Genomic DNA, 11,820 nt, shown 5'->3' with positions numbered 1-11,820 from the left:
TCCCATTTTTTGGGCTGCATTTTTGTCTTTTGACTGTGTCCTTTGACTTACAGAATCTTCTCAGATTCAGGAGGTCCCATTAATTAATTGTTGATCTCACTGTCTGTGCTACTGGTGTTATGTTCAGGAAGCTGTCTCCTGTACCAATTCGTTCAAGGGTACCACCCAATTTCTCTTTTAAGAGGTCAGTGTGGCTGTATTTATTTTGAGGTCTTTGACTATTTGGTGTTCTATAAGCTTGTAATATCATGGGCATGTCCCTCTTCAGATTGGGAAAGTTTCCTTCTATGGTTTTGTTGGATATGTTTTCTGTGTCTTAGAGCTGGACTTCTCCATTGTCTTCTATACCTATTTTTCTTATGTTTGTTCTTTTCACAGTGTCCCATATGTTCTGGGTATTTTGTGTTAAATTTTTTGTTGGACTTCACACTTCCTTTGGTCAATGAATCTGTTTTCTCTAGTGTATCTTCAATATCTGTGATCCTCCCTTCCACTTTGTATTCTCCTGGTTAGGTTTGCACCTGTCATTCTTCATCATTTTCTCATATTTTCTATTTCCAGCTTTCCCACAGTTTGTGTTTTCTTTACAGCCTCTGTATCCGCTTTCATGTCTTGAACTGTTTGAGTCATTTCCTTCACCTCTTTGATTGCTTTTTCTTGTCTTTCCTTGCTTTTTTTAAGTGCCTTGTTGATTTCTTGCATGTGTTGGTTCATCTTTTCCTCCATTTCTTCCATTTTCTTGTCTTTTTACCATTTCTTTAAGGGAATAATTTCTCATCTCCTCTTTGAAGGCCGCTTTCATCTGCCTAAAGTTATGTTTAAGGTCTTCTGCTTCATCTGCATTAGGAGGTTCAGGTCTTGCTGGTGTAGAGCCCTTAGACTCTGGTGGTGTCATATTACCCTTTATGTTGTTGAATGTATTCTTTTACTGTTGTCTACCCATCTCCTCCTCCAGTGGGTGCAGGTGGGTGCTGTGATTTAGCTGGTCTCTTTTTCTTCAATTGGTGTAGCTGGTGCCTTTGGCTTAGGGGTTTGATCTTTCTCTCCCAGTGGTGATGGTGCCAAGGATCCAATGGTGGTAGATGTGTACTGGTTGTTTTGGACTGTGAGGTGGGAGCTCCTAGTTCTCTGGCCTTGATTTCCTGGTAGGGGTAGTGTAAAATCTCTAATAGTGACAGATGCAGTGTTGGATGGTATGTTTCCAGTTTCCTGGAGACTTGCTTGGCTGTGCAGTGTGATGTGTCCTTGTCAAGGGCCTTCAAAGTTGAAGAAGAGGGGTAGTAGAATGCCTACCACTCATCTCTCCCAGTGGAGGCTGTTCCAAGCCTGAAGGTGGCAGATGCAAGGCTGGATATTTTGGGCTGACCCCAAGTCTCTGGTGATTCCATGGGCTTGATGGGAATCAGGTATAGTTTTTAAGATGATAAAAGGGGAGATGTGTTGGGATTTGGTGGGATGTTGAAACGTGCATGTTATTAGGTGTGCAAAAGGGGGCTCTTTTTTGTAATGTTTTTATTTAAATTAGAAATATGAATGATTCACATGTCAATCCCAACTCCCTCTCCCACATCTCCTCCCTTGTCCCTCCACCAAACACCTAGCCCCCCACCCAATCCCCACATCATTCCCCAGTGTGGGTGAAGCCCTACTTGGGGGAATCTCTAAAGTGTGTCATTTCATCCAGGGCAGGACCTAGATGCTTGGACATGTGTCAAGTCTGAGAGAGCATTCCTCTATTTGGAATGGGCTCCCAAGATCATTCATAAACCATGGTAAACATACTACCCAAGTCCCCAGTGATTTCTGTGGCCTCCTCACTGAGACTACATTCATGAAGTCTGCATCAGTCCCCTGTTGGCCTCTCAGGCATCAGTCTGGGATTCAACATCTCTCCCCTGTCTGGTCAGCTGTCTTTGTGGGTTTCACCATCATGGTCTAGACCCAAAGAGGGCTTTTGACTGCTGTACTTTAGTCAGCTCAGGAAAAAGCTTGGCATAAGAAAGGTGTCCAAATAAGTGAATAGTCTTTAAAAGCTAGCTTTAGGGAAATAACCTGTGGTTTACAAGAGAGAGAAAGGAGAAGGGCAAGGCTTGCTATTGCCATATGTGCCAAAACAGGGCCTTTCAAAACCTCTCAAATACCAACACATATTTTTCACAAAACTTGAAGGGACAATTATTTACCTCACACAGAAATGTTAAAAACCAAAGATAGCAAAAAACATTATGAACATACGAGACCTGTTGAGGTTCTGACCATTCCTGATTGACATCTATACACAAACCTAAGAAAAAGTTTTAGGTAAAAATGAGCGATAACATGAAATCAAATATCTGTCTTTTCTCAGGCTACCTCAGGAAAATATCATGGTTTTAGCAAGTATTAAGGTCCCAAGAGTTCACATACAATCATCTTCAAGCAACTTATCATTGATTAACAAAGTGTAAGCAGGGGAGACATTTTTCTCAGTAATTTTTACCAACTTGCTGCATCTTGCTGTTAAAAAAAAGTATCAATCATTTTATTATCTATCGGCAAATGTAATCTCATAAAAAATCTTAAAAGAATCATAAATCTAAACTTTCATACATGAAAAATAACAGTCTTTTCTACTTTAAGCCCTTGGGGTGAATACCCATTCATTAACATTTTTTCTTATTAACTCATATGAGGAACCTGAAGGCAGAAATGGGATCAATGAATTAACCTCATCTCTGATCACTAACCCATCCTAGAAGAAGGCTACATCTGCAGCAACAGCTAGGCTGCCATTGTTTTTGTTTGTTCACGTCAGTGAGTCCATTGCTAAAGTATTAAAAGTGTGTCTTTGTAAACTTTCAATTGTTCCCCCAAGATGTCCTATCTCAAAGATATTAACAAAAACATGTTAACCAATCCTTGAGTCATTATTTAAAGCTTTGTTTTAGCTGTGGTGAATATTGAAACCTGTGAACACATCTCCCAACATGAAGATCAAAATAATTTGAGCTAGCCTAGCCTCTGGAACTCAATTTTTTAAAGTATGGCTCCTTAAGATAAACACAAAAGTCCCAATTCTTTTATAATTTCTCATTGATATTTTCTATCCTCTGCATCCTCTGCTTTACCAGGGGTGGGGTCAAGACTTTTTCTTGCATTTACCTGTATTAATTTCACCACTAAAGTAATCTCTATCTTAATCCCTTAGTACATTGTTAAAACCCTTAATCATCAAAATTGTTCTAAGACTATTTTTGTATAAAATGATTACTTCACTTAAAAAGTACAGTTTAAGAGGCAATCATTTCATAATAATCCACAGGTAAAAATGCCCAGTAGAATGGAATATTTTCATGAGATAATCATATTACATTCAAGGCAGTGGAGATCCTCTTACACCCATAAAACTGTGTCAGTTACCAGAGGAAAACAACCGTGGTAGATGTGTAAATGCATAGCAGTAGTAAGAGATATTCTGGAGTGGTACTCTTTGGCACCTTGTCTTTCTAAGATTCACCTGTCAGTGTTTGCTTCCTGTTATGCCAGGTTCAGGAAACCCCAAAGAGACCCCCACAAGGAACTGACTCTCATGTAAAAATAAAGGTTTCTTTATTGTTCAAGTTGGCAGGGACTTCTATGCTGGGAGGAGGCAGAGGTTCCTAACAATAACTGAGGGAGGGTTTTATAGATCAAGGCCACAAGACTGAGCGTCAGAATATTACAAAGTTTCCATGGTTACTCAAGATTGTTACAGAGTACAAAGTAATGCAAAAATTATCTATTTCAGCAAGATACATTTGAGCAATATATGTCAGGATCATGGGATCTGGGGTAGAGGGGATTGGGTCATGAGTTTGCCAGTTATGCCCTGGGCCAGGGGATATTTATAACTGGCAATTAGTTGTTATCTGGTTTTCTGTAGGACAAAGGAAAGTTGACACATGGTACGGAAGCTAGCTCCCTTTCTCTGAGAGCTGGACTCAGGGTGCTACTTATGTACTCCTAGTTAGGGGGTCAAATTCTTTCCATCATCAGAAGTTCCCTTTTTGTCTGTGTCTGTTCAGGTTTTTAGACTTTTATTAATTATAATTTTTGGTCTCTCACTTCCTAGTGAGCTAACTCCAGAAGCTCACTTGTGATGTGCTGCTCCTCTGACATGGCCACCAGCAATATACAATGCATCCTTGATCTTCTCAACATAGGGGAACCTTGAAAGTGGAGCCCCAAGCCCAGACCATGAAACTGGATGCAGAATAATTGTGAAGCAAACCAGGAATAAATACTACGTATTTGGTCACACAAACATATTATTCTCATTATGTGGGAGATCTTGAATTTTTCTTTTCCCTTTCTGTTTTCTCACTCAATTGCAGCAGTGGGAACAGAGTTCAGGCTGTGCCTGCAGAGAAATTCATACCTGGACAGCTTATTGGATACCTGCAAGCACAGGATTGCCTTCAGTATATGAAGATCCCTAATTTCATTGCTTTTGGAAGGAAAGCAGAGACATATTAATATCATGGAATAATTTAGGCAGAATTACAATAGTTGCAACTACTGTTGATGCTTAATTTCCAGTCTTGCTGGAAATTTACTGGCTTGCTTAAGAAAACCCGGTCATGGGTTATCAATAAATGTAAGAATCTAACATCTAGTTCTTTATTCTTCTGCTGTCTTTCTCTCTTTCTGTTCTGTTCCTCTGTTTAATATCTCTGTTTCATTTTTTCTGTCTCTCTATCTCTCTGCTTCTTTGTCTGTCACCAGTTCTTGGGCGTACATATACATTTGCAACAGTAATTGTTTTACCAAACATAATATGAGGCTTGAGTGTCTCAGGGTCAGCATGGTAGATAAGATTTACACACAGAACAATAAACTAAAGCTGCTAAGAGAATCTGTTACCATCAATTACTTAGGGCTGTAGGTCAAAGAGGGTCTGAATTTAATGTGCACAAACGGCAACACCTGGGGCTCTGACGTCTATATTACAACATGCCTCTTAGAAAATTTACTCTTCTATGAGGATGAGCAAATGGGCAGATTACCTTTGTCTTTATCTTCTCAGAGGAAAAGGGGAGAGCAGTAAATCTCTGAGCTAAAATCTTGGGTCAAAAAAACGAGAAGTTTGAGAATCTTTTAGCACAGTGTTAGTTTAGGTTACCACTTCTCTGTCTCACAGTGAAGTAAAAACAGGACATGCTTATTTTTTCTATCCATCTAGGGAGCTATGAATCAAAAACTTTGGGTGCCTCATAATTCTACGTCCTAAGATTTCTGAGAATTTCAAAGATAGAATGCTTTCCCCTGGGCTCTAAAAACTGGCCAAATAGTGTCAATAGGGATATTTGTAGGAAGGCAGATCTCTGCAATTGCAATGGAGAGAGGAATAAGGACTCCATAGTGAGAAACACGTGTTACACACAGCTAAAGAATGTAATCAGTAAACTACCACCTGTTAATGTAGAATAGGTATTTACACACAGCTGTATGTTATCAGTAATCAATAAAACTCCAAATGCATGGGGGGAATTTGTTCCCAGTAAATGATCAGATAATGCTAAACTGTGGGAAGTGGGAAGTTAACCCCAAGTTTGTAACAAAAAGGAATGTGCTACCAGAAGAATCTACATCAAGAAACAGCCCATTCTTTCATGAGACTATAACGCCAAGTACATCCATCCGGTGTTGTCGTCCATCACTGGAATTCTTAATTCTCCCGAGTTATCTCACAATAGATGACTGTATATTTACTATGTGATTTTGTAGCTTGTACGAATGGGTGAGTCTAAAATCAATAATGGACAAAAGAATATTTGAATTTATCATTACTCATGAGTCAGTATTTTAAATTGCCCTCACCTACAGCAGGGAATATGATTCTTGAGAATAGATTTGTTATTACTAATGAGGATGAAGGGGCAAAATGTTGGGAAGCATGTGTCTAGGAATGTAAATATGTTGATTATCCACAGCTTTGGATTGTCAAATAATATGGTGTAGATAACTAATATGAAGGACATTGAGTATGAGAAGACAAAGGTGCACACAAGGATCAAGATGGTTTTTGTGGCTCTGTCTTCAGGGGAGACTCTGAAGGAATGCTGGGCATGGATGTACTGTAGCTGACTCTTGTGCCTGTAGAGGGTGCTCACCATGAAGACACTGGCCCAGACCATGAGACCCAAACACAGACCATCAGTGGAACAAAGCAATAACAGATGTAGTACAGTTGCTGTGTTGCCAAAAAGAAATGCTGAGCAGTACCCCAACTTGATTTTCTTAGTAAAATTATTGTTATTATGAGGACCAATCACATCAATAGCTGCTTTGCTGTTTAGAAGCAAATGTACAAGCCAGCTGAGTGAGCAGGACTGAACCATGTACTTCGAGACTGAGTGTTTAAGCTTCATGTACCTTGAGTTGCTGGGGCTGATTGTGATTGCCTGGAAGCAACTCAAGAGGCAGGTGCAATGCAGGGAAATGCCCCGGGACACTCGATTACTGTAGAGAGTAATTTTACATAAAGTATCATCCAGGAGATTGCGCAAGCCCAGCTGTGCCAGTATGTGAGGAATTACTCTTGACATAATAACCAAAGAATTGGCTAAAGTCAGATGCCTCAAAATCTGGTCTTTTGGCATCAGATTTTTTCCAGTAAATATAGGCATGACATAAGGAAGAAGAATTGACCAGTTGCCAAGAATCCCAACAGCTGTTTGTGAAAAGAACAAAATCCCCATTGGCAAATTCTCAACCATGATTTTTTTGTCATCTGAAACAGACAAATTTAACATCATCAATACTACTCAGGAAGGAAACATTTATATGTGTCTTCATTTTAATAGCGCAAATTATGTCAGTATCTCACCATCATTTCTTATTGTGTTTTCACCATTGACAAATTCCTTGCAGGATTTTAATATTGTCACATATTTATCGTGAGCTCAATCGTACTATTGATGGATAAATAACAAACCTTAATGATAGGGACCTTCAAGTAGACTTCGGTTTAAAAATGTATGATATTTATAGTTTATTATTGTCATTGCATGTCTCATCCATAGAGATTATTCTCTGAAGTGATAGCTATACATCTATCATAATGTTAATGAGACAGCACTACTCTAGACACTGATCAATATATCAATGGATATTGAAAATGTGGTATATCGATCCTGGATTGATGCCCTACCATTTAAGAAGCTTGCTCATGCCATTGCCAAGTCAGAGGAGCAGCAGATGCCAATTGACTTCAGGGGATCAGTCCATCTGGAAAACAAAATGAGTAGTTGGTCATTTGTGGCGCCTGCCTTTAATCCCATAATTTGGGAAGCAGAGGCAGTTGGATCTCTTTGAGATTGAGGAAGCCTAGTCTACAGAATGAGTGCCAGCACAGGCTCCAAAGCAATACAGTGAAACCCTGTCTCAAAAACCAATAAAACAAAACAAAACACCAACGTCAACAAAAATCTTGGATACACAAGGCCCATACATCCTTGGCCCTAGAGTGTTTCTCTCTACCTCTGTGTCTTTGCATGCCACTTCCATTTTTTCTTGTATCTGGCATGGTGTGAATTGTGTGGGGCACACTGCCGTTAATGCAATGTGATCATCTCTTGGAAATAGTCCATTATTCTGGGGATTTTACCTGTGGATTATTATGAAGATGATTTTCTCCTAAGCTGTACTGTTTAAATGAGACAATGATTTACACAAAAATAGTGTTCGTTTAAGTAGAAAATTTAAACAACATTAGTGTTATTTATACAATAATTATGTTAGCTTAAATAGTTTTTATTAAATATGGTAAGGACTTATGATAGAGGTTAGTTAAGTGGAAAAATTATTACAAGTAAGGGTTGGATAAAATGTTGCCTCTGTCTCTGATGAAGCAGAGGCTACAGAGGATGAATAAAACAAGGAAGTTTCACACAGGTTGAAAACATTGAGGAGTCATATAGACTCTGGATTAGGTAAATGATTATGAAAACCACCTGAGTATCAGAAGCTTAAATTATATCAATGTTAATGATGGGACATATGTTCTCAGTGTTTGGAGTACATCATCGCTGAAATAAAGCCTTGAAATGACTTCAGGTTAGGTGAAGATGTTTTGATAATAGGTTTGAGGTAAAAAAAAACAAGAGAACAATCTAAAATTGTATAAAGCCACATAGCTGAGATATAGATTAAGATTAGCAATCAAAAATAAAGCAGCCTAATTATTATTAGGCAACATAACTTTCTTCTTATGATGTGTTTACACATGTAAAAGTTTATATTTGTGAATCTTCTAAGACTTCATATAAGATAATCTTTGTAACCACAAAATGCAGCCTTCGATTAGAATAACTGGCTGAATCAAATACCTTGATTGCTTACACTATGTTAATCTCTAACAAGTTTCTTGGAAAACTTGTTTTCCACCTGTAATAAGTAAAATGTTAAACAATTCTATGGTTAAATATGAGTCATATTCAACAGCATAAGGAAACATGCAGCTTTTTTACCTGTTCACAGCAACCATTCACTTCAAAAATCAAAGAAAACCAATTGTAATTTTTATACTGTGTGAATGTTTTGTTTTGTCATAGAGGAAAAATACAGTATACAGAAGAAGGAAACCATCAATAAAATATATGTGTGTTTTTCCCTAATCACTTTAGATAAAACATGTCTTATTAAAAAACAAGTCATAGTAAACTGACCTCATGGATCCCCTCCAAGCCCAAAACTTCATGATAGAGGTAACTGCTCTTGCAAAGAACTCAGGTCTGCTTCCCAGCAACCACATGGAACTTTGTAGTTGTCTGGAACTCCAATTCTATGGTTCTCAGCCTCTCTTCTAACCTCTGAAGGCATAAATCATGTACATGGCACACAGACATACATTCAGGCAAATATTAAAGCACACAACATAAAATATATAAATCTACAAAGGAAAAATGTGTATGCATAGAATAGAATTTTTTCACCTACAAGTAGAAATGTCATGAAATTTGTTAAGAATTTATTGGACCTGGAATTTATATGATACTATATTACCCAGATTCAGAAAGCTATGTAATGTATGAACTCTCACATTTTCAGATCTTAGATTTTAATATGTTATATGTGACTATGTTAATTATGTAATACAGTATTTATATATTACATATGTAAATATATAGTATATCAAGCATATAAAATATTTTAATTATGTAATCATTACATATTACATATAATTATATAACATATGATATTGTATATTATATTATATTAACATAATGTATGCCATATAATTGAATTATGGCATACGTATGTATGAATATCTCCCTGAGAGTGAAATATAAGGCTTGAAATTAGTAATATAGACTTAGGAGAGGAAAAAGAGATGTTGCATACACGTGGGTGGGGCAATATAACACACATGCAATGTCAAAGCAGAAAAGAAATGATGAAGGCAGAACATTGCGAGAGGATACAGAGAGGGAGAGGTGAACCATGAAAAACTAAATACAACCTTTAAAACCTGGCAAATCCACACTGGTTAGTACGTGAAGGAATCTTTCTCTCCTTTATCAGTGGAGCACTACAGTGATGATGATCGTGGGAAAATGATACAGACTTAGGGCAGTCAGTAGTGAATCACAATTACCAACGAGTTTCCTTCCTGTTGGTGAAAAATCATAAAGATCAGGTTACAGCTTAGTATGTTGTTGTATGTGTAGTTTGAATGTATCTCAGTAATAATAGCCCTTGGTAAGAGATTATGTTTGAGAGTGGCTGAAACCCTGTATTATGGCAATGACAATACAGTAGGGGAATTCCAAGCATGCTCCTGAAGTCTTCTCAAAAGTGAGAAACACAAGTGTTCATCCACAGTTACTCTTGGAGTGTCTCAACATGAGAATGAATGCTACCTGTGCAAATCTAGGTGGAATTTTTACTGGAAAAAAGAAATCAAGAAGACCAAATGTCTGCCTTATCTCAAGTTACATGATGCAACATGATATAATACCATGTTCCCACATGTTGTGGTTTTCCATTTGTGAGAGTGAAAATAATTTTTGAATTTCTTAAAAAGACTTATTTACAGTTTTAAAAATATATGATTATTTATGTTTACATTTCATTAGTATAACAATGTTGCAAATGATTTTGCTTCCCATATTCTCTGATGTTTTCCAGCATACCCACCATATAGCATTTACCAGGAAATTGGGGTCACCTAACCAGACAACATTAACCATATTCCATACAGTGTCTTCAGATACTGAGCATCTGTCTAAATGCAGAGCCATAGCACGCAGTGTTATTACAATGACCTGCAAAGACACATTATAATATTGAAAGAAATAACATGAAATTCAGCAAGACAGAGCTAACAGTAAGTTAAAGAGAGAATCAGTAACTGTCCCACACAGATTAGGATCTGAAATGTGTCAATGTCTATGCAACTCTGTCTTTGAGGCGTCAGCTGAAAAATACAACAGAGAAAGAGAGGAATAAAGGAGTGGAGGGCTAAGGCTCCAAAAAGACTATAAGAGAGGGTTTGTTTCAAGTTAACATCTTTCAAAGGTCAATTCAAGATCATCTCCATAATCAACCAAGGAACATCTCTGATCTGAACCAGCAGGTACTTTTCCTTGAATGGGTCCTGAAGAGGAAAATACAGCAGATCAGACATTAAGAAGATAGAACAGGTGGGCTTAGGAGTTCTTGTGCAAGATATGTCATATGCCAAGCAAGGTTATTGAAAATTTTAGCACCTTGTATGCTAATTTCAGGGGAGAGATGGGATGAAGTCAGTAGAAAGCTGGTCAAACAGAATTGCACAAGGGGATGGCAGAATATCTCAAAGGCATTAGCTATCATAAAGAAAATGCTAGTATAGAAAGATGTTCCTGATGGTCCCAGTATAAGAAGACACCACATAGTGGTTCTTAATCTATCTTTCTTTTACTCACAGAAGTTTATATTGTCACACAATTTCTCAATAGAACTTCTGAGGTAAAGATGTTGTGAGGTAGCAAGAGTGCAATTAAATACATTGTGTAGAACAGTAGTGACTTAACACAGCATTAAGCAGGAAATTATGCAAGGAAAAGATATGCTGATTCACATGTTAAGAAACTGTCAGGCTATTGAACAATCTTGGAAAATCAGGTAAGGTAGTAGACACTGTATGCAAACAACACAGCTCCAAAGAGTTAGGTTTTGCGATAAATACCATTTTGAAGTTCAGTCATTTCACCAGTCTATAATATAAGTCAATTAATTCAAAAGAATGGGAAATAGAATATTTAAAGAGAAAATGAAAAAAAACCTGGAAACCCAACAGATTGTCTCAAAGTTTTGCAAAAGTACCTGGAAGACTTCTCTGTTGGTATGTTATTGTATGCTGGAATTCTGAGTGAGTCTACAAATGAAGGGACAGCCAATCATACTGTGTGTCAGCCATGCTACTCATATATATATATATATATATATATACATATATATATATATATTGTGTTCATTCAATCATGATGAAAGTTTATGGTTTAAAGTATTTAATTTATTCATGAAAAAGATATCCATTTTAATGAGTCATTTTGACATAATACCTGCCTGTGATTTTAGGATTGCTAACTTTGGGGCAGGAGTCATTGGGTCAATAGTTAAGTCCATTTGCTATCTTACAGAGGATCTGGGTTCTTCTCTTGCAGTGCCAACACTGACTCGCTCACAACTCCCAGAATCTCCAGCTCCAGGGATAATCTGCTACCTCTGAACTCTGCTGTCTCTCACATACACATGTGCACAAGCCCACAGAGACACACAAACACACATGCACACACAGACACAATTACATATAAT

At 37.5% G+C, this 11,820-nt stretch overlaps 1 protein-coding gene across 1 annotated transcript; it reads right to left on the bottom strand.

Moving 5' to 3' along the window:
- Positions 1–5,834: 5,834 nt before the first annotated feature.
- On the bottom strand, positions 5,835–6,776 carry LOC121135447 (vomeronasal type-1 receptor 2-like). Its single transcript, XM_040734226.1, has one exon. The coding sequence runs from the start codon at positions 6,774–6,776 to the stop codon at positions 5,835–5,837; it is 942 nt and encodes a 313-aa protein (XP_040590160.1).
- Between the last annotated feature and the right edge of the window lie 5,044 nt (positions 6,777–11,820).

This window comes from Mesocricetus auratus, unplaced genomic scaffold, assembly GCF_017639785.1.
Source record: "Mesocricetus auratus isolate SY011 unplaced genomic scaffold, BCM_Maur_2.0 Super-Scaffold_100038, whole genome shotgun sequence".
In the NCBI taxonomy this organism is placed as follows: domain Eukaryota; kingdom Metazoa; phylum Chordata; class Mammalia; order Rodentia; family Cricetidae; genus Mesocricetus; species Mesocricetus auratus.
Note: the sequence above shows the minus strand (reverse complement) of the source record. Positions and strands in the feature narration are given on the sequence as shown.

Excerpts from the sequence above, each read along its gene's own strand:
- LOC121135447 (XM_040734226.1), bottom strand. The coding sequence starts at position 6,776 with ATGATGTTAAATTTGTCTGTTTCAGATGACAAAAAAATCATGGTTGAG.